The sequence below is a fragment of the Crocodylus siamensis genome, chromosome 2 (genome assembly GCF_052110815.1).
Source record: "Crocodylus siamensis isolate JL-2025a chromosome 2, ASM5211081v1, whole genome shotgun sequence".
In the NCBI taxonomy this organism is placed as follows: domain Eukaryota; kingdom Metazoa; phylum Chordata; order Crocodylia; family Crocodylidae; genus Crocodylus; species Crocodylus siamensis.
The window spans coordinates 25,320,518-25,348,242 of NC_143396.1; the positions used below are offsets into that span (position 1 = coordinate 25,320,518).

General features: G+C 46.4%; 1 protein-coding gene across 9 annotated transcripts in view; it reads left to right on the plus strand.

Annotated features, from left to right (window-relative positions):
- PPP2R2C (protein phosphatase 2 regulatory subunit Bgamma) overlaps window positions 1-27,725 on the plus strand; it is a 348,432-nt gene that overhangs the window by 208,748 nt on the left and 111,959 nt on the right. For all 9 annotated transcript variants that reach the window (XM_090035561.1, XM_090035552.1, XM_090035556.1 and 6 more), the window contains one exon: window positions 22,687-22,784. In XM_090035561.1, the coding sequence (XP_089891687.1) occupies window positions 22,687-22,784 (98 nt within the window). The remainder of the gene's footprint in view (window positions 1-22,686; window positions 22,785-27,725) is intronic.

Genomic DNA, 27,725 nt, shown 5'->3' on the forward strand with positions numbered 1-27,725 from the left:
TATATATAGCTGCAGTAATCCCTAGGTAGCCTGTTAGAGGTGTTTCAAGCTTTGTTATCCCTAGCAATGGGCAGTGCAGCCACCTGCTGTTTCTGCTTAAATTGGGAATTGTTGCAGCTGAAAATAGTATCTGGGGCTGCTCCATGGAAGCCCACAAGAGAGACCATAGAATCATAGGAAAACATAGGGTTGAAAGGGACCTCAGGAGGTCATCTAGTCCAACCAATATTAGATTATATATGCAATGCATATTTTAATATATACAGAAATGTGTATATATAATGGCATCTTTTATATATGAATATATATGTGTATATACACATACATAAAATGTACCATTACGTATATAGAGAGCGAGATCTATATAGATATATAAAGTGTGTGTGTGTGTGTGTATAAATATAAAAAATCAAATGTATATAGTCTAGTAGCTATGTAGACATCTCTCAGATTACAGAGGTGTTTAGGAGAAGCTAGATGTGTGCCAGGCCAGCTGTATCTTGAGGCTTCAGATGGAATTTACGCTTAGCGCAGGTTAAGCATATTGTGGTGTTCTCTTCCTCTAGTGCATTGGTGATATTCGCCTTGTAGATGGGGGAACAGAAAGCTTGGATTGCAAATCTAGCCTCACAGTTACATTTTGATCTACAAATGAGCAGTGAGCTCCTGCCCTGTGGTTTAGGCAGCTTCCCATAATTTAATCATTAGAAAAAGCAAAAATGGAAGGGACTTCTCCCACCCAGCAATATTTTCCTGTGTAACAAAATAATATAATAAACATTGCCCTGCCACTGTCTCCCCCACCTGCTTTTAAAGGAAATATGAGTTTTAAAGTTTGTTTGGAAGCTTACTAAGTTCAGATGCTGTTGGACCATGTGAAGGACTGATATCACAGTGGGAGCACAGCTACTTCAATTAGGGAACAAGCAAGGTCCAGCTGGGGAGCCTCCACAGACTGAAGTAGTTACTGTATAATACAGACGGTGAGAGGGAGACTCTCACCTCGATTCCAGAATCACTTAGGATGTTAGAGGTCAAAACCAATGCCTTGGATTACTCCCTGCTTAGGCACTCAGAGACGATTCTTTGCAGCTGCTGGGATATTGGTATTATGTGCTCTTGGCAAGTTGCTGTGATCTGCGTTGGTTTCCAGTTCTGAGTGGTCTCAAGGTGTAGCTGCATGTGAGGGCACATTAATTTATGCTGATGGTAGAAAAGGGCAAACAGCCCAATCTGTGTGAAAGAACTTGCTCCACCATATGCATAGAAAAAGACACACCTGGCTATGGTTGCTAGCTCCTAATGGCAAGCTAATATTGACAGTGTTAGTTGCATTTTGCTGATTAAAGGTACTGACATTTAACACTGGTCGAACTTTCCAGTTGCTTCCCCGGGCTAACCAGAATTATGTCCGTCTCATAGTGACTGAACCTGAGTCAGCTATAACTCACCATGTCACCCTTGTTTAATTATTGAGGTTCTGTTCTTATGATCAAACACTAGAGCCTACTAACAAGATCACCTAAGGAGAAAATAGTTGTGTCTTATGCTGTGCTAATATTGTACTGGGCATGTTTTTCTGCATTGTGCTGTTCATATTTTCCTTCAATCTCAGGAATAAAATCTATGCTCATCCATACAACCCTCAGTGGTAAATGTGAAAATATTGACACAATATTGTCTGGCTATCATGTGATCTTTATATCCACATTATTTTTGTATAGTTGCATTAACACTCATTTTATGTTGCTATTTCAGTCTGAACATCTATAACAACATGAAATAACAATTAAGGACTTCATTCTGCAAACAGCAGACTGCAGATGTAATTTTTGCTTAATATTGAGTATTTCTGTGGATTTCACTGGAAAAATTTTGTAAGACTGACCTGATTTATTTAAAAACAAAACAAAACAAAAAACACCAAACCCTTCAGCATGTATCCCATCTAGGACTCAATGGATATGACTTGTTTCGTACTGTTTCTAATAACACTCTCTTTTATTCACAAATGTTATAATCTTATTGCCATTTTAATGATTGAGATTATTTTCATGCAAATCAATATAATTTTCATTGTTAAATCAGTTTATCTCTCTTTAAGCTAGTTTCCACCATAGAAGTTCAGCTCTCTCAGATGATGAGCAATATGCTCATTTACAAAGATTATAATTGATTTTTGGCCCTGTTTTTAATACTCTGCACTGTAAATGGCATCCCAGCAGAGAATAATCATCATACAGATGTTTAAAAGCTCCTTCCTGCAGCGTATGATAATTGAAGTCTATAAAGTGCCATCAAACTGCACGTTGCTTCTAATTAGTACAGAGTAGTTCCTCTTAGCTTCAGTATAGTTTTACTGGCCCCATTCCTCTTCCTTATTTTACCAGCTGGCATCTAAATCATGTTAGTTCTTTAAGAGACATATGACATGCATGTGATTTGAAGTGTGGCTTATAATGTCTTACTAAATATTTCCAATTTAAAAAAGAATAGATGTGCTTTAGAGCTGAATCTCTGCACCCAACAGTGGGCTTTCAGGTTCTGCCTCGCCAGGAATCCTAACATCCTTCACGTAAACTCAGCATTGAAAGCAGCACTAGGATTATCTACTTCCTTTTCACATAATGGATTTCTGTCATAATGATTTTCCTTCATCTGTGCTCTGAAAAACTGACCTCTTTAGTAAGTCCTTGGAGTTGGATTTTTATGGCAGACAAATCCCCAGTTGAAAGAGGGGTGCACCTGGAACCAGCGGCACTAGGATGGATTTCAAACAGATAAAATGTGCTTTCCATTGCAGTGAGCTTGAATTTCTGTGCAAGAATGTCTCCAAAGCAGCAGTCTTTTTATTGTTTTTGTTTGCATCACCATGTGAGTTCTGTATATTATAGGACAAACATTTGCTGGTGTCCTTGCTCAGGGCTAGATTGTGTCCTAAATTCTTACCCTTCCCAGGTAAACCTGGGGAGAGTTGCACTGAGGAGCTGCATGTACAGGGTTGGCAGTGGGATAGCAGTTGGATAGGCCCTCTTCTCTCAAGGCATCTGGTGCAAACATCCATTGGCAATGTGTAGGGAGTGCATGCAGGTGGACGTGCACCCCCTGGAAGAACCAGCTGCGAAACTGGAAGTGCACTTCTGGTTTTGCTGTTGACTCGGCAGTTCACTGCTGGTGGACATCCCCCATCCCCGTTGGTGATCTGGTGCCCCCCCAGACTTCATAGAATCATAGAAGTCGGGCCGGAAGGGACCTTGTAGATCTTCAAGTCTGACCCCCTGCCTGGGCAGGAGAGAAACTGGGCTCAAATGACTCCAGCCAGGTAGGCACCAAGCCTCCTCTTAAAGACCCCCAGGGTAGGAGCCAGCACCACTTCCCTTGGAAGTTGGTTCCAGATCCTAGCCACCCTGACGGTGAAGTAGTTCTTACAGACTTGGGAGGCACCAGTTGCCCATGCAAACATCAGTGTAGTATCAATGGAATGCATCCACAACTTGGCTTGATGTGTGGATTAATTTATCCTTCTGTGTACATATGACAAAGGATTTACTTCTGATTCGAAGGGCAGGATCACTCCACTGAGTTACAATGGAAGAACATCTTGACACTGAATACTCGGACAGTTCCTTGGACTGTAGCAGCTCTGATTATAGGAAGAGGATATAATAATCCGGTTGGAGGACCCAAGAAGGCTTACTCTTTTACTTTCTTTGGAGTGCAAGTTACTAAAACTTCTGCCTTACAAGGAAAACAAACTTCTGCAGTTCAGTTTTCTGTAAGGGAAGGCTGCTCCCTTAAAGAAGGCTGTATTCCAAATCAGTAAGGCTCTTGTAGAGATTCCAGCATCAGTAGTTAAAAAGACAGCTTATTTTTAAGAAGTTCTGATGACATCTGTTTTCCGTGATTGTTATAAAAGTGAGAAGCTGATATTGTGATCAAAGCACAAGTCTAGAACTGAGAGCACCTTGGTTTAGGTCTTCCTGTACTGTGGACTTCCTGTGCACTTTCAGTAAATGACTTCCTCTCTGCATGCCTTTGTTTATCACATCCTTTCCCCCTTCCTCTGTGCTGCCGCTTTGGGTTATGGGCTGACTCCATATGAGCCAACAGTGTGCCTTTGTTGTCAAGAAGGCTAATGGCATACTAGGCTGTATTAGTAGGAGTGTTGCCAGCAGGTGAAGGGAAGTGATTATTCCCCTCTATTCAGCACTGGGAAGACCACATCTATAGTAATGTGTCCAGTTTTGGGCTGCCCACTTCAGAAAGCATGTGGACAAATTGGAGAGAGTCCAGCGGAGGACAATGAAAATGGTTTGGGCCTGAGAAGAGGCTAAGGGAACTGGGCTTATTGAGTCCGGAGAAGAGAAGACTGAGTGGGGATTTAATAGCAGCCTGTGGTTCCAAGGAGGGTGGACCTAGACTAGGGGCAGGCAAAATACAGCCCACCAGTTAATTGTATCCCACCCAGCCTATGGCTGCCCCTGCTGCTCTCTCATGATGCCTGAATCCTGCCCACTCCCACAGGGGCAGCACGCTGAGCTCCTACCCCTGTGCTGGGGAAAGCTCTGGCCCCAGCCACATGCAGCTTCTAGGTGGGGTGGCTGCTGCCAAGGGAACTGTTTCGATCCCATGGCTCCTCCTCATGTCCCTGCTGCAGGGCTCTGATCAGGTAGGGAAGTGCCGGGGGCAGGGAGAAACTGCAGCTGGGCGGGAGCGCAGATCCCAGGGTCTGCACCCTGTTCCGTCTGTGGGCCATGAGCACCCTGAGAACCCACCACCTACTGCAGTTGCAGGCAGCGGGGTATGTGAACCATGGAGGAGTATGTGGGGGAGTGCTCTCCCACACCCTCCCATACCCCTTCACAGCCCCCACACATCCTACACACCCACTACCACACTCTCCCCCCCACTACCACACCCACCCACGCACATACACACCCCAACGTACACACACCCTCTCCTCCACATGCACCCCCATGTACAACCCATACACAATATACAAGACTAAAACTTTTATTTTTGAGCTGTTATACAATCACCTGTAGAAACACTATGCAAACGCATGTAAATCAGGACAATTTTTTAAAAACAAAATTAAAATATGTTCTAGTAGATGTTTGATTTTTAGCGTATGATTTGTTTGGTTTTTTTTTTCCTGTTCCAAGATGGTAACCCCACCCCCCAACCCCAAAGGAGTACTTCTGGGGCAAGGTGGGGGGGGCTTATTGGTGGCAAAGATCAAGGGTTAAAGGCACCTGTCAAGGGGTGGGGCTACCCATGCAGTTCTTGACAGCTCGCCAAAACTCATTAAGTAGCCCTTGAGCTGAAATAATTTCCCACCTCTGAGCTAGACTGCCCTTAGTGGTGGTAGATGACAGAATAAAGAGCAATGGTCTCAAGCTGCAGCAGGGGAAGTTTGAGTTAGATATTAAGGGAAACTTTTTTCACTAGAAAGGCAGTTGAGCACTGGGAGAGGTTACCCAGAGAGGTGGTGGAAGCTCCATCCTTAGAGGTTTTTAAGTAGACAAAGCCTTGGCTGGGATGATCTAGTCGGGGCTGGTTCTGCTTGAGCAGGGGACTGGACTAGATGGCCTCCTGAGGGCTCTTCCAATACTAATATTCTGTGACTCCTCTGTTGGAGTCTCTCTTGTATAACATAGTACCAATTTGGGGAAGGTTTCTAAATGCTACTGTAGTGTTAATAGTCTACTGCTGCTTTCAGTGGAGAATTCTTAATGATCAAGGGCTTGATATTGTTTGTGGGATGGGAAAGGGTAAGGTTATCTGGCATCTCAGCCTCCAGGTAGTGCACAGAGAAAGTAGGAAACCCCTATCTGGCCATGTCCACAGAAGTGTGAGCGTTTGTTTTCCTGGGGAGTGTCTATGCCATGCACCCTCTGGCACACAACAAGTTAACCTGGGTGGGGTAGGGGAGGCTGGGGCCAGCACTGGGCTAGCCCCAGCAGCCTTACCTGGGGTTCTGGGGACTTGCTGGAGCTGCAGTCATGGTAATCCTGCTGCTTGGAGCCTGGCTGGCAGGCAGAGCATGACTCCAGGCAGCCAGGCTTTGGTTTTGCACAGCACGCACAGCACATCCTGCCCCCTTGTGCACTTCCCCACTTTTTTTTTTCTTTTGCTCAAGTTTTTTTTGTTGACCCCTGGGGTCAACCCCCCCCCCCCATGCTGCTACCTTGTACAGAGAACAGCTGAATATGTGGTATGTGGCTCTGCAGATGTGTCTCCAGCACCACATACTACATAGCTGCACTTGTCTGGACACAGCCTCTGTTTCTCACTGGCATCAGCTGCTAATTTTGCAAGCACTGAAAGAAGTAATAAAATTGAAATGACATGTATTGTATCTTATTAGGTGCTCTTTGCAAAGCTTGGTGTGTTACTCTCTAAAATAGAAGGCTATATTTATTGTTTTGCTGCTAATTGTCACATAGTAGTTTTTTTGCCCAAAGCATGACAACATAATAAAAAATTGCTTCACTCAGCCAGCTGCCCCCTGAATCAAAGGTGTATCTAGGTTCGCTTCTTTCCTCTTCATTTGTAGTGCGGTGCCACCTGCCCTCAGGCATCTCAGCAACTTCCAGCCAGCACTGGTATCAGGAAGCACCCCCACCACTCAGGCTTTGAAAGAGTAGACAGCATCTACTTTGTGGTCCATACTGGGGGAACAGTTTGATAAACTGATCAGGCTCTTTTCTAGCTGTTTGGCCTTTAAACCTCTTAACCCTTTTCCTTTGCATTCTGTATCTTTTAATATAAGCTCATCTTTAGGCACACACCAAACCACATATTCACGCTGTTAAAGTAGTATTGCACTTAAAATATGTGTCAAAGTGCTCTCAGGCACGGGCGTATTTTGGATTACTGGAGCTGCTATCTTGTAAGAAAGGTTACTCTGCATTTTGGGAATGGGGGTGCAATAATTTTCAGGGGCCAAGTCTTAAACCCCTTACTGACTTCAGGTCTAACCTGCAGAAAATCTCACTTACACCTTTCTTGTCCGATTGCACCCACGAATGAGGGGTTCACTATCTAAATGCTATCTGTGGCTGATAATTATTTGTGCCTGCATCTGACTGCAGTCAACAGAGGTAGCTCTCTTATGAGACAGAGCCAATAATTGTGCCACTAGAAAAGGTATCTTGCTGTGTTGGGAAGTCAATACTATGATTTCTGAAGCCCCTCCTACCTGAAGGAGGTGCTCATCAGAGTTCTTTCAGGTGGCTCTAAAGCAAGTAGAGATTTGGTGGATTAATATTTACATTTCCTGGGGTGGTTTATTTTTTATTTTACAGACTTAATGTTCAATAATGACTTCTTTGTGTGTATAATTTTTATTCTATGTGAAACAAAACCATTGTGCTTAGCATTATTATCATTTAAATGCTTTGCTAGCCATAAGCATAGTAATTCCTATTTTTTGACTGGGGCGAGTGTCCTGCAAGCTCAGGATAACTGGTCAAGAATCTACCTACATACTGCTAAAGTCCACGCAGTTGAAGGGGAAAGGCAGGATTGGCACCCTCCTGCTAGTCAGTGCTTCTGCTGCTATTTTATATTGTTCCCATGTTGCATTTGGCACATAAGCTTTATGTTCTGTCCTTTGGGACTATCACAGAAGTGAAATATATTTCTTGAGGCTGTGTTAATGATTGACGTCTCATTTTCAGACGCAGGCTGCATACAGGATCACTGCATTTTTTAATAGGGCTGACAAACGATTAAAAAAAAAAGCAATTGCAAGATTAAAAAAAGTCACAATTAATCGTGATTTTAATTGCACAGTTAAAAAATAGCACCCTCCCCACCACCAACGCATAGCTCCAGCTCTGACTCTGGCCTGCCCTGTGCTCACTCCAGACTTCTGCTGGCCAGAGCAGACTAGCTGGAACCCATGCACACAACCCTGACCCTGGCCCACCCTGTGCCTGCTCCAGACTTGCCCTCCCATGCTGAGCAGCAGTGGCTGCTGGGTGCTGCTCTGCACAGGGGAATAGCGCCTGGCCCTTCTTCTGCAACTGGCTGGAGCCCATACCTAATTTTGTTTCAGCCAATTTTGTGCCAAAACCAAGACCTTAGTCACTGAGTTTCAATACGCTGATGATACTGTAGTGTATGCTTATTGGGAAGCAGATATTCAGGCAATCGTTCACGTCTTTACCAAGGCATACAAGAAAATGGGACTGATGCTTAACATTCAGAAGACTAAGCTCCTCCATCAACAAGCTCTTAATGAGCAGTCCCCAGATCTTGTGATTTAGATTCACAGGAGAAAGTTGAGTACTTCCCATACCTTGGAAGCCATCTCTTGCAGAAGGATGACTTGGATGAAAAAATCCAATATTGCCTCAAATGTGCAAGTGCAGCCTTCAGATACCTGAAGAAATGGGTGTTCAAAGCTCATTTCATCAGACTAGAAACAAAGATCATGGTTTATCTAGTACTCATGATCCCTACCTTACTGTATGGAGCTGAGATGGGGACAGTGTGCAGGAGACACCTCAAGTCATTGGAGAAGTACCATGCATTTAAAGACAGTAGGCCTGATTCATCATTGCTTTGCATCTGATCACTTTTGAGTTTGATTTTTCCAAGGCACTGAGTCTTGTAAATCTGATTCGGCAAAATGCTGAGCTTTTAAATCTCAGTATCCTGTGAAAATATTATTACTCACATTCTTCAAGTTAGGTAGGTACTTAAGCACTTGGAAGGATTAGGTCCACTGTGCTTTCAACACCCTGGAGGATGGAGGCCCTACATCAACACAAAGACACTGCAAAATGGGTGTCAGTGGCTATCAAACTCTCATTTTTGTGCAAAGTGAGAGTGCAAAGCACCAATGTAAATCACTGCAGGAGGCAATGACAATGATGAACCAGCCTAATATATCTATCCTAAAGAGCCTGTGCTTGGTAATGAAACTCTTAAAAATGTGCTTATTGTTCATTCAGCCATTCATCCCTACTGAAGTAGGTTTCTTTGTTTCTTGGTCTTTGATGTTCTGCCTCTAATCATACACTGTTTTGAGATCTTCAGGTCAGGTTATATAAACAGGATCAACATGAAGGCAACTTGATTTAAGCAATGGGAATTAATTAGAAGATCTTTTGGTTTTGGTTTGTGTTTTTAATATACTCAGCCAAGCTAGTTACAGTACATGGATAGTTCTGAACAATTACAAGTGTTGCTTTCAAAGGATTTTGGGAAGGATCTAATGTATCATGATATGTATGCTCAGTATCAAAGAAGTATTGGGCACTCCCTAAAGGCCAACAGCCATGAAGTCTTGTGACAGACCCAAAGGCAAATTCAGAGGCTGTTAGTTCAACTGCCTTTGGAACCCACCAAGCAAACAGGTGCTAATGCTAGATGAGTAAGTTGCACAGCATGGTATCCAGCTCCAATGACAGCTGACAAGCCCTATGCATGACCTTTGTGTGCTGGCCCACTGCTAACAATCAGAAGAAAAAGTAAGGGAAAAGGGGTAGTTCTGTTTGTTTTCTAAATGATTTTTTTTATTATAAGACTAATTATTTTAACTTAAAAATCCCCTGTAATAAAATGGCGTATGCAGATTGTATACCCATGGCTTTATCAGAAGAACATTTAATAACAGGGCATCAAAGTTTTCATGTTTTATATCTGGTATTCCACTTTACATCCCACAAAAGCTACATGCGCATTTTTGCTTAAACTAGAAAATTAGCAATGACATGTACATTCTGACTGCCTTTCCCCTCACTGTGCTCTCTCTGGGCATATCCAGACAAGCATGCACATGTCTTGCAGTGTCTCAAAGCCCTTTTTTTGCGGAGGGGAGGGGACAAAAAAACATTCCCCAGGCTGCAAATTTGCAGTACAGGGGTAAAATTAGACCCCCCCTCCCGGGTCAAAAAAATACCCCAGCTGAAAAAAGCAGGGCAGGGCATGGTCCCCAACCATGCCCTGAGGCAATGGAGGCTCGGGTCCTCCACAGAACCACTCTGGCAGCCAGCCAGAGTGGCTCTGTGGTTGACTCTCTTGCCCCAGTGCTGAAGCACACTGCCTGCCCGTGCAGCACAGGCAATGTGCCAGGTGCAGGGAGCTGGACCTGAGCTCCGTGCCGGTAAGTAAGGGGTAGGGGAAGTTGGAGAGAGGAGGGGACTATAGGGAGGCCCCATCCCCCACACACTCCCCCATCCCCTGCCTGCTCTCTCAGTCCCCTCCCCCAGTGGCTGCCCCACCTGACCCCAGCCTCCCAGCACTTTTAAAAAAAAAAAAAAAAAAAAAAAAAAAGCCCCTCACTCACTGTTGTAGCAGTGACTGTCTAAGCCTTTGGGGCCTCATGGCAGAGCCCCACCACACCACATGGGGCAATGGGGGACAATAGGGATTGGCCCTAACTGCCTGACCCCCTCACTGCCACTGTCAGTTCATGTGGGTTCAGAGCAGCTTGGCAGGGTGCTGTGTGGCACCCCACACTGTCTGACACTGTAGGGACACTTGGGCTGTGCAGGGAGGGGTGCTCCACCACAAGGCCCCAGAGGCTACAGCTGGTGAATGCGGGGCTTTTTTAAAAATTTAAATTAAGTGACAGGATGCTGCGGCTGGACAGGACAGCCATCGGGAGGCAGAGGGAGCAAGTGGGGGTTGGCCAGGCGGGGAGCACATGGGCCCTGCAGGGGGGTCATAGCCCCTCTAGGGGGCATATGGGCCCTGTTGGGGGGGCTGTAGCTCTGTGAGGGGGCAGTCCTTGACCTGTACAGGGGTGGCTGCTCCCTCTGGGGGGCAAGGGACCCATGCCTCCTGAGCAGATCCCTCCCCATAGTCCCCCCACATCTCTCCACAGCCACCCACATCCCTCAACCCCTTTCCAACCCCCCACCTGCAAACTCTACATCCCCTCCAGCACATACCCTGTATGACAAGATGCCAGTCAGGATGAGACCTGTTGGCAGGTGCTGTGGCTGCAGGGGCAGCTGTCTCCACATCCTGGTTAGTGAAGGGGCCGGGGGTGTTCTGACTGCTGTATGATAAGAAAACAAAGATAACCAGCAAAACATTGATATTTAGAATTCATTTTATGATTATGATGATAGAGACACTAGTAGGCTTCCAAATTGCTTTAACACTCTAGATAGATCAATAAAACATTGCCCAACTGATTGCTCTCTCTCTCTCTATCTCGTGTTCTTTTGTTTTAATTGTGGGGGAACATGGATTTCAGGATATTTCACAGAGTGAGTTTGGGATTTTTTTTATCAAGGATTTTTCAGTTTTCAAATAGGGAACACCAGAATTCCTGCTAGGAAGGCAAGTGGCAGAACCCAGGCAGAGGAGCTTGCTCAGAGCTGGTACGTGGGATCCAGCTGGGGGTGGTTGATCTCCTGGACAGTTGGGGCCAGGAGGACATGCTTTGACAGTTCAGAGCAGGCCACCACACTGGGTACATCTTCCAGGCAATAGCTGCCCAGATGACCAGGCAGGGACACACATGGCAGTAGTGCTGCACAAAGGCCAACTGTGCAGCCACAGCCCACTGGCAGCTGGCCCAGAGGGGAAGATGCCTCTACTGGCTGTGCAGTCCCCATCCGGGTCTGGTAGGTGCACGGCAGGTCACAACCAGGAAGCAGCCCCCACTGCCAGATGGCTGCAGTGGGTAGAGGGTGCAGGGAACTCTCAGGGCAGCTTCAGCCGTCTAGCTGGTACAAAGAGTAGTGTCCCCACATAAATTGGCCAGGCCCCAGAAGCTCCTGAGAGCAAGTAGCCCTGAGCTACTTGCCAGGGCAGCTTTTTGTACTGATGGGGCCAGCACAAGGCAGCTTTTCATACTGCTGGTCCCGTCAGTACAAAATAACACTACCTGTCTGCAGATCCGGAAGGAGCCAGGCAGGGTTATTTTGCCCCAAGTGGGACAACTTGCATGATACCAAAATGCATGTCCAGGCACACGTGCTGAGGCAAAAAGCCCTGGCTCAAATTTGCATCGCTTCTATTTGAGCTGCTGCAAGCGCACATGCCTGCATGTGTGGATTCGCCCCCTGGGTGCAGGGAGAAGTGACATTTTTCACCCTGTCTGGCCCCTGAAAGAACTCTACCGCTCTGACCTAACACAAGTGCATAGCTGCAGAGTGATTTTAGTGTCACAGGAGCACTGAGGTGTCCTGTGCCTTAGATAAGTGGAAGGAGAGATGGCAATCAGCAGGGCAGTGCAGCTGTGGGTTGCTATGGCAACAGCCGGTCAGGTGACTGGAAGGGGGCAGGGCCGGGCCCTTTATAACAGCTCAGGTCGGGGCCTAGCAACAGTTCCCCTTTAGCAGCCAAAGGAGCTGCAGCTCTGTGGAAGAGCTGAGCAGCAGGGTCAATGATGGTGGTTTGGCTGGCTGCAATGATGCGAGGGGAGAGAGAGAGAGAGAGAGAGTCCGGACAGCGGTATGACTGAGAGTCAGCACTGGGTGAAGTTTGGATTATAAGCCGGTAGGCCTTTTGTTGGGTTGTAGCCGGCTGGCTGACTGTTTGGTTTATTTATGGTTAGAACCGGAGGACCAGGTGAGGCTGTAGGGGTGTGAGGAGGCCTCACAGGAGCGCCCCAGTGGCTTGGGGGCTCCTGGTGCCCAGCGGGGGGCATGGAGCATGTGCCGTAGTCGGCACAGCGGACGAGGGCCGGAGAGGTGCTCAGTGAGTGGGGGTTATAGCCTCAGCATGGGAAGCGCGGCTTAGGCTCCGGAAGTAGGCAGTGGGTGCGAGAGGCGCGGCACAGGCCCTAGAGAGGGCAGCAGGCACGCGGAGTGTAGCTTAGGCCCCAGAGAGGGGCAGCAGGCACGCGGAGTGTAGCATAGGCCCCAGAGAGGGGCAGCAGGGCGCGCGAGGCGCAGCTTAGGCCCCAGAGTGGGGCAACGAGCGTGCGTGAGGCACGGCATAGGCCCCAGAGTGGGGCAGCGGGCACGAAGAGCACGGCATAGGCCCCAGAGTGGGGCAGCGGGCTGAGTGGTAGCCCAAGGGTGCAACAGGCCCAGGGGCGCCGGTAACAGGGTGGCGGCCATGTGCCAGGCCCAGGGGTGCCGGTAACAACAGAAGTTCTAGAGAGGGGCGCTGGGGTGGGACAGCTTTGGGGCGCCAAGTGTGTGGTAAGCCCGGGGTGCCAGAGAGGGGCACCAGGGCATGATAGGCCCAGGGCGCCAGAGAGGGCTCCAGAGGGCAAGGGACCGAACAACGTCCAGAGAACAGCTGCGAGGCTTGGGGCGTGCTAAAGGGGAGGTAGGAGGCACGCATAGCCCTTAAGGCAGCGGTGCGCAGAGGCACCCCATATGGAGTAGGGGTAGGAACACACGCACTGTTCCCCAGGGGATAAAGGCAGCCTCCCATATAAACTTATTACCATCAAAGACGTGGCGGGCGAGAAACAGAGGGTGCTGAGTCCACCTTAAGTGACGGTAGGGGGGCGCTAGGGAGTTCACGGCCGCTCCTAGGCCCCACACCCTCACATTTAGAAAGGCTGATTGAGTGAAAAATTATCCCTCCTCAAATAAAGTATTAGATTTAAGGTGCTTTGATTTAAAGAATGCCTTGGAGGCTGCTGGAGCACACCAGCCTGCTGGTCAGGAGGGCTGGTACAGACTGTCTCTTCCCCCCCCCCCCCCCCCCCCCCCCCCCCCCCCCCGACCCAACAGGCAAATGTCTGTTGGGTTGGGGGAGGAAAGGTGGCTCTAACTCATGGCACTTTATGTAAAGTGCCATGAATTATAGCAGGGACCTGAATGTCTGTAGGGGCACCTTCCATGTCACTTACCTTTGTGTGTTTGGATGTGTGGGGATTAAACAATAAAATACTTTTGATTGTTGTCTTGTTCCTGCTAATTACATGGGGATAGACTGTCTAGTGAAGTCAGAGACCATCTTTGCACTGGCTTCAACCACGGAATCAGGCTTGCTCAGTTACTCAAAATTTTTTTTGGACAACAGGAATGAAGAACAATGAGGCTTGGCCACATCACCTCTTTTCTGACTGCTTACACCAGTGTTTCTCAACCTTTTCAGACTACTTAGGCTCAAGGCACCCCTCAAAAAATACTAGCTTTGAGGTTTCACTCGCCTTTTGATAATGGAAAAATAATATAGCAGTTATTCTGTTGCATAGAGCTGAAAAAGACCACAACAGGTCAGAATGTGTATAATACTCTGAATTTTTAATTGGAATAGTTGGTTTCATTTTGTGAATTGTCTTGTTCAGTCTTGTGCACAGGGTTTAGACCTACTACTAAAAGTCTAACCCTGCTGTTATCATGGCTGAAAACTGCAAAATGCTTTATACTCACTGTGCTAGTGGTAGCCCAGACTACACAGAACATATACAATAAGCCTCCTCCCCATCTGCATACGGAGGAAGACCATGCCATTAGGAGTCTCCATAGCAGAGTGCAGAGGGAGAATTTTGGCAAACCAAGGCATGTACAGTTGGCCCGTGCATGACACTGATTCCCATGGCTCCCATTCAGTAGAACAAACGCATTTACCGCTTCCCCATTACCACCACTCCATGCTGAGACGAGCTGGATCCAGTCAAGCCACATGGTTTCCCAGCCCTATGTTGGCCTAATGATTTTATCTTCCAAGTCTGTCCAAATGTGATGCTCTGTTTGTTAGGACCCCAATTCAGCAAAACTCTACTACATGAGCTTGCACTGAGATGTAAGTATAAGCTGAAATGTAAGTGCTTTTCTGAACTTAACTGGTTTGTTGAACCAGAGGTTGGGCTATCTGTCCTTCAGCATTTGTATAATTGAGATCTGTTCTTTGCCCTTGGGCAACTCAGTTGACCTGTCAGTCTAATTTTTTCCTCCAGGTCTCTTTCCTTGCTCTTGTTCTGTTGACAAGCTATTTAGTAGGATTCACAGATTCATTGGAACGTGACATGGCCATATCATGAGTGCTTCTGCTATGGCCGCAAACTCTCGACCTCTGGGCCACTTTCCCCAGTGTCCACACCACTGGATCAAAATACTTTTCTCTGGGTAAAATGGGAACAATAGCACTTCATTACTTACCTCAGAGGTACTGGGGTTTTTAATGCTATAATGCCTGTAAATGTTTTGAACATGGCTGTGTAAGCGCTAAATATGAGTATTTTGTTTTATTATTAATAATATATCTGAACTGCTTGGATAATTGCTATCACCTGTGCCTTTGGATCTTAATTGCTCAGTTTTAAAACATTAAGTTCAGAATTAGATGACAGCAAAATCCTGTTAAAACTGAGGTTTAATCCATGGGAAATTGCACATTCATACTGAACTCTTTTATCGATGCTGGCTTTCTAATATTAGATAGTTTGTCAGTACCCCCTGGGTATATTTTAAAAGACAGTTTCCTTGAAGATCTTACAATTCTTTGTCTTTTGGTCTTTAAATTGCAATTGCTCTTATCACAAATTTAATGCTCGTTTCAGGTCATTGATCGTCATTTATTTTGCATGAACAGAGATGATAAGAATAAAACTGGTTTATAGGGAAAGATGCTCTTTAATACATTGAGCACTTTCAGTTTTTGACATTTGTTTGCTTGATATGGTGGGGTTATGTTTAAGGTCTTTCCAGGATCCTGTTTGAGCCCTGTTGCCTAGTGTTTTTTAATACTTGGGAACATCTTTTCTAATCTATTTGCTGTTGGCAGCTAATCTGTGCTCCTCCTTGGTATAAAATTAACAAAGGGACATGCAAATCTCACAACTCAGGCAGGTTTTATTCATGGAATACCAGTCCTTACCCAGTGATGGAGTTATAAATACATGTTGTGATGTTCACAGCAAATATTCCTTTTTTTCACATTTTCTTGTGAGTTTATAATAGGAGAGGATCAACATGTTTTCTAATTGTAATCACGTGTATGGGCTGAGTAATTTAAGGCTAATGCTAAATCTTTGTCTTCTACAAATAAAGCTTGTTCTTTTGCCAACAAACACGGGAATAAATGTCCAGCTGCATTTTTTCACAAAAAAACAAATAAATTGTATAGCATGGGGTATATCTTAATGAGACACAGAGAGAGAGAGAACGAGCAGCTGAGATTATTTCTATTGCTAGCTTCAAGCAAAAACATTTATGGGGCTTGGAAGTTCTATTTTTGTCTTATGATTATTGAGAATAATTACCAAGTCATTGCCTTTGATGTAGATAATGTAACATGGGCAACTGGTGCCTCCTGAGTTTGGGGGGCACTTGCCCCCCCCAGTGGCTAATCAACAACCGGGAGGGATTCCTCCATGCCCAGTCACACATGCCAACCCGGAAGAAGCGTTCCCTCTAAGCTGGCTCCAAGAAGGAACACTGCCCAGAAGTGCCAGTGGCATACCGGGAAGGGTCAGGGACACACCCGGAAGTGCCAGCAGTGCTTCTCCTGGTGCCCCCACTCCTCGGCCAGCACTCCCGCCTGCTCCCCCTGCCCACCACCTAAATGGGGAATGCTGGCTGCCAGGGGGGGCACGTGCACCCCCTACACATTGCCACTGTAGTGAAACATGCAACAAGGAAATATAGCATGTGAAACATGTGAAGAAAAGGAAATAAATCTTTTTAAATTAGTCCAGGCAGTATTTCATATTGCAGAGAGGGGCTTTACACAGTCAAATACAGGAAATAGCGTTACCCAGTTTAATAAGATCAAGACTACTATTGTAGTACCTGCTAATTGTCCAGGAAAGGATCTTAGAACACTTTGCAGAATTAATAAATTAAGTATCACAAAGCCTTCTCGAGTCAAGGAAACCACTTTGAAGTAGCAGAAACTGAGGCCAAACTTTAAGAAGTGGCCACTGCTTTTGAGTATCTTCTAGGTTTGAGCCTGAAATTTTGGGGCTTGATCCACCAATGTGATTGGAGATTTTCCATTGACTTTGATGGCATCAGATTAATCCCACTGACTTAATTTTCAGAGGTTCTGGTCTGCATGGTAATACATTGTAGATCAGTGGTCACCTACCAGTTGATCTTGATCAATTGTGGAGCCTCTGATAGCCACCTGGGCCAGATTGGGTGAGTGGGGTCAGGCTTGGCTGGGAGGCGGGGCAGGGAGTGTGGGACTGGGGTGGAGGCGGCGAGGTGGGGGGGGCAATAGATCCCCAGGTTTCAACGCAAGCACCTCTAGTGAAAGCCCTCGAGGGTCTTAATGTGGCATCAATAGATGATCCAGGCTTCACTGCAGTAGAGGAGGGTGGTCAGCATGACAGCCTTGTAAGCCAGGACCTTGGTCAACTTCCAAAGGTCTCTATTTTTGAAGACACTGAGGAAGATGAGCAGCATCTGGCTATACTATGGTTGAAACCCTGGTAGCAGTCCTTGCTCTGCTGATGCCCAGCAGCTCTTCTCTGAGCTTCCTGATAATCAGGGATCCTGCTTTGCTCTGATTTAAAAATAAATAAATAAATAAATAAAAATTCTCTGATTTAAATGCACCATCCACACTTTTATCATAGATAAAAGTGATTAAAACAAAATGCTACTATATATGTGTGTGTGGGTATATGTATATACGTGTGTGTATAATATATATTAATAATAGAAAAATGTGGATGGGGGGTTAAATAAGAGAATTTTAGATTTCTTTCTATCAGAAAAAACCAGGACCCCTACTAATCAGGCAGGCCTTTTATGTTTCTTCTGCTGTTCAAGCTTAAGTCAATATAATCAAAGTGCTGGTTTTGATCTGTAAATCCTTAAATGGCCCGGGCCCTGGATACCTAAGGGACTCCTCTTTTGTGTTCCGTTATGATCCCTAACATCAGATGACAGCAACTTCCTCCAAGTCTATCTGTGCACCACATCGGTTCAGGGAAAACACGTGTTCTCAATAGTTGCTCCTCAGTGTTGGAACTCACTTCCACTTGAGGCCCTTCAGAGCCCAGCTGGGCACCTTCAAGAGTGCTCCAAGACCTTTTTTTATTTAGGCAGGCTTTTAGCAAGGGAGATTAAGTTTTGGGGTGGTATTTGGGGAGAGAGCCATTCTAATTAAAGCTCTGCCATGTCTTGTGTATCACCATCCCCACACTTAAAAATGGTGGTGGGGGCACTTGAACTAAAGTTCATTCAAGCGCCACCACCATCGTTTTTAAGCACAGGGATGCTGATGCATGGGATGCAGGAGGCCACTGGAACGCAACAGTTGGCATACTCCAGCAGACTTGATTGATCGCGTCTGCTCTAACGTGCTGGAATTCCAGTGCATCGAAGCTGCCTCTGCGCTTGTGTGTGTGTGTAGGTGTGCCAAACTTCTGTACTGTTACAGATATAGACCGGTTTCCAATCACTTGTACAGGTAAATGCATTTTACTGGCCTAAAAGTGCTGAACATGCATAAGGTAACTAAGCACTAGCTATGAAGGAACAATTTAACTGAATAAAACATTTAAAAAGCTTCAGTGGTGATCTGCAGAGGAATTAGTTTAGGAGCTGCAAAAGCAATCACGATTACACCAGTTACCAGATCTGGAGTAAGGAAGGATTTTTTTTCTGTCGATTCAGCTTGCCGCCTTCTGTAGCATGAGGCATGGTTCTCTTCATAGGAATCTCTGATCAGATATTAACCAAAATACTTCTTTGCCACTGCCAGTGGCAGGACATAGACGGTGACCCTTGATCTGTAGTATGCCTTAGGGGACTGTTTTTGTGTTTATGTTGCTGTGGTATACGCGAGGGTTTGGAGTGGATAATTTTTAGAGTTCTGGATAGACAGTTTCCCATAAATAAAGGGGACTGGGCTTGATGGCCTGGGGCCCCTTCCAGTTCTCTGTTCCCAAAATGGCACGTGTAAGTAGGAGTAATGGGTTGAAAGGAATGCTTTTGGTTGAATCAGGAGAACTCCCTGATGGAGGGCTTAGGCTGGAGAAAGAATTCCACTGCCTTGGAAAAACTTTTATATTAAACTGCTGAAAGCACTAGCTGCCCAGGACTAGCTGAAACAATCCTGCTTTGGCTGGCTGTGGAGCAGATGACCAGGTAGACCTCTTCTATCTTTAGTTAATGATGCCCTATGAAGACTTAATTAGAAACATGAGTATCTGGAGCATCCAATTTATAGCTATTTTTCCTTGATTGAACACAATCAGCTCTTCAGTTTTAAAATACTGCTTTGTAGGCCAGTTCATTTTTTTACAAGCAAATGAGCAACATTAAATGAATGAATTTATAGACACAATGGGCAGCTTTATATTTAAATGAAAGCTGGGATTTACAATTTGCCCAGTGGCTATTGAAGCCATCGTCAATGTTCATTGCCTAGTGAATTCTCCCTGTCTCTGATAATCCTGATTGTGTTAGTGGGAAGCGTGGCACTGCCGGGAGAGATGTGAAAGGCATGCTTTTGAACAGGGAGGCAGGGGAGGGCTTTTATCTCAGCCATCCCTTGTACACAGCTTACTGTACATGAGCAAATCAACTCTCTTCCAGCATGGAGCATTTACATATTCTGAAACGGGAACCTGGCACTTAGCCACACTGTATGTGGCAGTAAGAGTCTTCCAGAGAAAGAGTTTGTACAAGACATTACTACAGTGGGTGGTGTTTCCAAAGCACTGATGAATGGGAATATTCTAGAAAGAATTATTTGGAAGTGCATGAAAGGCTCTTCTGATCAATCCTATTCCCCCTTTAGAAAGAGTCAAGCTGGCTAATCTTTATTAAAGCAGCATGACTAATGCTTGCCTGCTGGCCAGATATGTTGTATACGATTTTTTTTGGTGACTATCTTCAGTTCTTTATTCATTGGATCAATAAAAGTGATTTTCCAATTCAAGGTGGTGGTGGGTGGGTGTTTTTGTTTTGTTTTTTACCAACATGCTTCATAAAATAAGATGATGGAGAATTTGCTCTGCTCTTTTCCAGAACAACTTAATTTTTAAAATCTATTTCTAATTCATGATTAGTGCTGCAAGTAAGAGAGGTTTCACCTAGACCACCTGAGAGAAAATGGTTTTTACCTAAGAATGCTATAGTCAGAGAGGACTAAATATTTATTTGTTGGTAATAACTTTTTTTAGCTTTTCAAAGCTTTGTGAGGGCAATGGATACCTAATTTACTTACAGTACTGTAGCAACAGTATGTGGTATTGTTTCCTTCCTGATCTAACTTTTAGTTGAATTCAATGAAAACACTTGTGTTGACTTCAGTAGGCATTGGCTTGGGTCCTGTGTATTGTACAGTGCATTAATGTGTAAGCTAGTGCTTGAGGATCTTAGTGGCAGAGGAACAAAATAAGAAAACACATTGTGAGTGATCCAGGAACAAGTGCATTTATTAATATAGGGCATCAGTATTTGGCTCTTATAAAAAAAACACACGCACACACTTATATTTAACTCCTTTGTCTTCCCTCCATGCATATGTTTCCCATGTTTTATTCAGTACATAAAAGCCAAACCCCACAACCCTATGACCACTCAATGCATCTCACTTCCAGTTCAAATCAAGAGGCATTCGTTTGAGAGGCTTGGAGGATTGGAAAAGGCCCCAAGTGGATAAAAACATTCATATATCATCTTCTAAAGAAACAGGTTGCTGTTTGCTTGCTATTAATAGCGATAAGAATTTTGCAGGGTCAGGGCAAAGAGTTCTTGGGTATTTCCTCCTTTAGAAAAATCATGAAACGTCTAAATATCTGGTCAGAAAATGTCATGTCAAAGAATGAATTTTAGACAAAGTTAAAAGAACATTTTCCACCAGAAATAGATTTGCTTAGTACCTTTTAACTCTCACTCCTTGGGCAGGGTCTCTCTCCCTGTTCTCCATGGAGGGCCAGACTATTCCTGACAGAGAGCTTGATTTAAAATCTAGTATAACCACATAATGTTGGATAGGCTTTGGGTTGCAACCAAATACCATTGGTCTTAATGTGTAGATTATCATAAAAAATAAAGCATCAGGTGAACACAACACATCAAAATACTCATGTGGTTATTTAAATTGGCACCCTCATTTCTAGGGAACAAATCTCGAGTTCTCCGTCTTGGATAAAGAGGAAGTGCTTTGAGTCTCGGTAGGTACTCAGGCATGGCGCCATACTCATTTCAGAAGATACAAAAAAGCATTCAAGAGAAACAGTGGTTCCTGATGCAAAATGTTGTTCCCAGGCAGTATGCTATACTAAAAGTGTTCTTGAAGTGGCAAGAACTGCCACTTGTGCTAGGGGGTGTATTCGATTCCCTTGCAGTTGTGTGCATTTGTGAAGATTAGTGTTGGAGTAAAGATACATTTTTTGCATATATTGTTAAAGAAATGTGATGAGTCCATTTTTCTTCAGATTTCTCCTAGGACTTGTATGGAGCCACATTTTATATAAATGTGAAGAAAAATCACAGCCTTTCTAACCTATAATGTGAAAAGATGTCTCCTCCAGCCAAAAACTCTAAGTGGAAACAATCGCACTTCCTAGTTTTAACGATGTCTGTATTCTTGAATTTCTTTTTAGACATGGTGGGGAAATCGTAGGAAAAGGTCATGTCTCTGTAGTCTGAAATGCATACCTTCCATGTCCAGTATTTGCCTTTTGGATGACAGTTCCTATAGTGAATCCCACAGGTGGTAGAAGGCTTCTGAAATTCATATCTGGTTTCTTTAACAGGAACAGCTGTGGCTCCTGTTGTTCTCTATGTGAACTGATGGATACTGAGCAGGCTTAAAAATCTGGCTGCTTCTTTAGGCTCCTAAATGGGAGCAGCTGAGTATCGAACTTGTCTTAAAATCTGGCCCATACTGTTCATCACCAAATGTTGATAATTATAGTAAACTGACATGGGCAGTATATAGCAATACCCTATATTTGTCTATGACTCTACATGTAAGATGTCTTCCTAATTTGCCATCACACTAGGCATTGTAATTTAAATTAGGCATTGTAATTTAAATTATGCTAATAATGGAGGATTAACTGTGGATTATGATTCTAGCATTTATTTTCATAAATGGGTTGGTTCTTCCTGCCTTTTTGCTTGTTTTTTTTCCTCTTCTTTCATTGTGTTGTGCACTGTTTGGTACTCTTGACTGTCTTGTGGGTTTGTGGTTTTGGTCTAACCTCACAACATTGTTCTTGAGGGATTTGTCTCTTTAAAACATCTCACTATATGTTTTTGTAGTCCTGAAATGACGTACTAACAACTCTGGTATGGCACTGTTCTGTGACATGGAAGGAGGGCAGAGTGCACAAGGAGGCACTTCTGCCTTCATGCTCCTGTGCAGGGCCTAGCCATATGCGCATTTTTCTTGCATTCATGATGCACAAGCCTTGAGGCAGTGACGTGTATACAAAAGTGCTTGAAACCTCAATGAGGGCAGGGAGCATACAGTTCCTTAGAACTGGGCCTTTATACTGAGCCTTGCATCTTACCAGAAGATGAAGCAAAGCACTTTGGTATTTGCCCACTGCTAGAAACATTGTACCAGTCTGAGATCACTTCTTGAAGCATAACCATTCTCCCAAATTTCAGGCAGTGGCTGAAATCACAAAATTGCCTATTATACATATATGTACCTATTACATCCTGTTTTACTGGCAGGCAGACCTTTAAATTAATGCCTTATCACTGCATTCTTCTGTGTATCTTGTGAATCCATAATTTGTGGTATTTTTATGGAACTCTTGCTGGTTCTAATGGTTTTTGCTCTAGAGCATTAGCTTAATGTCTGTCTTTTCTCACTTTTTCTCTCCAGCTGATATTATTTCTACAGTTGAGTTCAACCATACTGGAGAACTGCTGGCTACTGGGGACAAGGGAGGTCGGGTTGTTATATTCCAAAGGGAACCTGAGGTACGTTTACTATTACTTCTCATCATAACTGTTTGCTAAGTCTTTTCTGTTACAATACGGAATTCTGCCAACAAACCTTGTGTTATGTTAGCAAGATTTAACAAAAATGGGTGTCATCTTTGTTGATTTTACTAGGAAGTGCAGGATTTCTTTCTACAGGCCACTCATCCAGGCAAAGCAAATTGTAGAGATTACAGATGTTGACTGTGAGAATACAAGATGAAATCCTGGCCCCACTAAAGCCAGTGGCAAAACTTATAACAATGTCAGTGGGAGAGGGATATTGTTTCCTGGTTGGTGTGCAGAAATACGATGGGGAGAAGGGTCCTCAGAAAGTGCATTGTCCAGAATGATATTATTCTTAGGGCCAGTAATATGTACTGTATTTACTTGAATAGGCAGACCCAACCGCACCCTGTCATGCATCAACAGGGGCATCACTAACAGGTCCCGAGAGGTCTTGCTCCCCCTCTGTGCAGCGCTGGTCAGGCCGCAGCTGGAGTACTGTGTCCAGTTCTGGGCGCCGCACTTCAAGAAGGACGTGGAGAACCTGGAGAGGGTCCAGAGGAGGCCACTCGCATGGTTGAGGGCCTCCGTGGCCAGCCCCATGAGGAGAGGCTGAGGGACCTGAATCTCTTCAGTCTCCACAAGAGGAGACTGAGGGGGGATCTTGTGGTTGCCTACAACCTTATCAGGGGCCAGCAGCAGGGTCCCCCTTGGAGTCACCAGGAACAATGGCCACAAGCTGAGGGAGGATAGGTTTAGGTTAGATATTAGGAAGAACTACTTCACTGTAAGGGTGGCCAGAGCCTGGAGTAGGCTTCCCAGGGAGGTGGTGCTCTCACCCTAAAAATCTTCAAGAGGAGACTGGATAGGCACCTGGCTGAGGTCTTTTGACCCCTGCCACCCCCAGTGCTCCTTCCTGCCCATGGCAGGGAGTTGGACTCGATGATCTGTCTAGGTCCCTTCCGACTCATTGATTCTATGATTCTATGAACATTGCACTCACCTTTTCCCAAAAAACCAGCTATCCAATACTGGGGTGTGTGTCTTAAGTGGGGATTTTCTTTGCCTGAATTTCACTGCATTGAGGCATAGAAGGATAAAGATGCTGTGACAAGGTGACTGCAACTGGTCTGTCCCTTCCATGAAGCAGGAGGGGCATAGCCCACTGTTAGCCTTTTCACAGCTGCTCTCAAATTGGCATTCATTTTGGGCAAGTTTCATTTTATAACAAAGACATGGGAGATATTGTTGCCAGCCATGGCCATTTTCAAGGGATCTGGGCCAAGCTGCAGAAGTATGACTAAGCAGAAGGCCCCAAAGCCTGTTTCTAGCATGAACCCTTGCAAATGTAACACCTAGCTTGGTCATCAAAATAAAGGCAGCTATCAACATGTCTAACTAACCCAGTAATGAGGTGCAATTCAGTAAAGCACATGGCCTGAAAGTAGACATTATAAGGTAAGACCATACATTAATGAATCCAAATATAGAAGAAACAGGACAATGTTAAGCAGCATTCCACAATGGGGAAGGAAAGGAGATGATGATAAATCCTCCCTTTTTCTTTCCCAAGGAAATAACTCCAAACTAAATAGATCCCTTCCAAGTCCACAAAATCTGGTTCAGTCCCATTCTAAATGTTTCAGTGAAACAAAGAAATTTAAATAAAACCAGTAAACATCACTTACTAGAAAATTAGAACCAGGCTTCTATAAATATAGAGTATAGGATGGAGTGAAATTTAGAGAACTCAGAAAAGTCAACATCAAATCTGCATACCACCCTCCTCCTGTTTCTCAAGTCTTCCTAGCCAATAGGTGAATATCTATGTTGTGTTTGCGTGGTAGCTGGATAGACTTTGGGATTTTTGCATTTTGAAGTACAAGCAAATAACAGGTTGGCCTGTAGACCTGTTTCTGCCTGTCTTATCAAAGCTAACTCACATGATTACCTGTAATCTGAGTAACAGTGAGTGCATCTACACATGCATTCGATCTAGGATCAGTTTACTCTAGAATAAACTCTCTTACGTGAGCATCTATACATGCAGGGACTAGGCAGAAAAATTGCTGTTCTTACCACTGAAATTCCTGCAGCCCTGCAATGGACTCCTGCTGTCATGGGGGGGAGCTCCAAGGGGCACCACCACCACTATGAAGCTGCCATCAGCATGACAGTAGGCTAGGGACACCACCGCCAGAGCTGCCATCATGTTCCAGGGCCTCCAGGAGTGTTGGCTGCACATTATCCAGCACACCTGTTATGACAAGCCATGGCTGAAGATGTTCCGCAGGACCTGTTCCACATTCCAGGAGCTCCTCGAGCAGCTCTGGCTCCACCCCGAGCAACAGGACACTGCCATATAGCCACTCTTCCCTGTGGACACCCAACTAGCTCTCACCCTGCTCAGGGTGTCCACACCTGCAAGCCTCTGCTATGTGGGCCATCTCTTTGGGGTGGGCAAGACCCCACCATCAGGGAGACCATACTGGAGGTGTTCAGGGCCCTCCAGGACATGCTGGGGCACACGGTGCTCCACGTGCACAACCCCTGGCAGTGGTAGTGGGGCTCCATGCCCTGGGATTCACCCAGTGCATTGGGGCCCTGGGTGGGACCCACATACCTATCACCTACTCATTGGGGGGCCTTAATGCACATGAGTGATGGCTGGGAGGGCAGTGCCCATGATGCCTGTGCCTTCAGGAGCTCCGGCCTGCTGGGCCTGGTGGAGAGTGGTGAGGTGCTGGATTTGCAGCTGGGTGCCATGACCGTCTCACCCCTCCTCACCAAGGACCCTGCCTACCTCCTCCTGCCTTGGCTCATGCAGCCCTACACTGGCCAGCTGGAACGCCACCAGGCCCACTTTAACCACTGCCTGGGCTGGACCTGCATCCTGGTGGAGTGCAACCTGCGCCATCTCAAGGGGCACTGGTGCTCCCACTGCCCACCTCGAGTTTCCAAAGGACAACCTCCCCCAGGTCATTGTTGCAGCCTATGTGCTGCATAACATCTGCGACGCTAGGGGGAGATCACTCATGAGGCTTGGGTGGAGGAGGTCAGGTGGGCAGAGGATGCCTGGAAGTGGGAGCACCACCTGTGGCAGCAGCAACAGCAGTGGGTCCCCTCACTGAGGCCTCAGGTGAGCCACACACCCATCAGCAGGGGACAGGGCAGCAGATGTGGGAGGTCCTGGCTGACCACCTCTTTCTGCACACCTCACTGTAGCCCACCTGGACCACTGCCTAAGGAGCCCTGGATTCCCCCCCCAGCACCATGCTCACTGCAAACACATCTCAGAAGAACAAATTCCCCTCACATCACACAGAGCCCCCTTTCCTCCTCCCTCCCCAACGAACAGAGCTCCTTCATCACCCATCCCACCCACCAACAGTAAAACACCCTCTTCCCTCTGAAAACTTTTGTACTTTTCCCTGAGGCTGCAGTTTTCCCAAGTTTGCCTTTGTACAGCTGCCAGAGCTGTCCTTTGTATGGTGTCCCAGGGTGGGGGGCTGTGGGATGGGGCACTTAGGAGGTAGAGCCCGGGGACAGGTGCCCAGCATCCTGGCCACTGGCTAGTCCCATGTGGGTGCACGCACCACAGTGAGGGCAGCATGTAGGGGGCTCACCCAGGGGCAACAGCAGCCGCTGGTCCCCCCACGTGGGCTGTGCAGCCTGTGTCCAGGGCTAAAAGGCCTGGTGTGTGATCCTGGCCTTGCTGTATGGAGCTGGAGTGAGCAGCAGCACTGGCCCCAGGTGAGGGGCCTGGGTGGCACCAGATTCAGGGTGGGGTCCAGGACAAGGGCTCCTGGCTGCTGGAGGTGGTGCAAGACCTCCTCCCAGGCCCAGCAGGGGGCATCATGAAGGCAACTGCCAGGGCCAGAACAGTGTCCAGCACCCAGCAGTCATTGTCTGTGGCCTGGACTGCCTCAGCCAGGATTGTGTTCTGCTCTTGCAGCAAAGTGACTCCAGGGCCAGTGGCTATGCCCAGAACTTCTCAGTCTGCCCAGTCTTGCACATCCTTGTGGGCAGCATCCTCCTCCCACCAGGCCTGTGTGTTCTCAGCCAGTCCTCCAATGCAGCCGCCAGCTGCAGGATGGAGCAGTCCTGTGTCCACCTCTGGTGGAGCCGGCAGATCAGCAGGGACCCAGCTGTGGGTCATGGCAACCCTGCAGCTGCATTCCAGATGCCAAGGGCAGCCTCTTCTCTGCGTGCAGCTACAGGACCTACAGAACCATGAGGCAGAAGCTGTTTGTGGGAGTTTGCAATATTTCTCAGACAAGATGCTCTGTACCAGGGGCCATGTGGTGCCTGGCCCCAGATCAGGCATGTGTGGGTGCCTAGGGACCATGGTAAATTGGCTGGGGAAGCCCAGGCCCAGGCAGCTGCTGGCTGAGCCCCCTATCCCTGTATGCTCCTCAGGGGCCATTGGGCGTTGGCCTCGGGCAGCCTGCCTCCCCCACGACATTCTCAGAGTGGGATAGGCCAGGCTCTTGACGGCACCTGCTGCTGTGGTTCCAGAACTCACCCCCCCACCCTCCGTAGGGCAGCCATGGACCTGTGCTCCTGTTCAGCCCATGGAGGGCAGGCTTGTGGGGTGCGGGACTCCCAGATGACTGGGACAAGGAGCTACTTGCACCCCTTCTCTCCCTGCAGGCAGCCTCTCTGGGAGAGCACCCTGGGGCTAACCCTGGCGCACTGACACTGTGCCCCAATTGTTCCCCTGGTGCATGTGTCATGGGCAGTACATGAGGAACTGTGTGCTCAGACTGAAGGGTGCCTGGCCCATTATGTCCTGATGCTGCTGATTGCCATGGTGCCCTGGGCACACTGCGCACCTAATACAGGACCATGAGCTTTGATGGTGCAGATGGCAACCTTTGCTGGCAGCTCAAGGGCTACCTGTGGCTGCACTACACATCCCTGCCCCCTCTAACT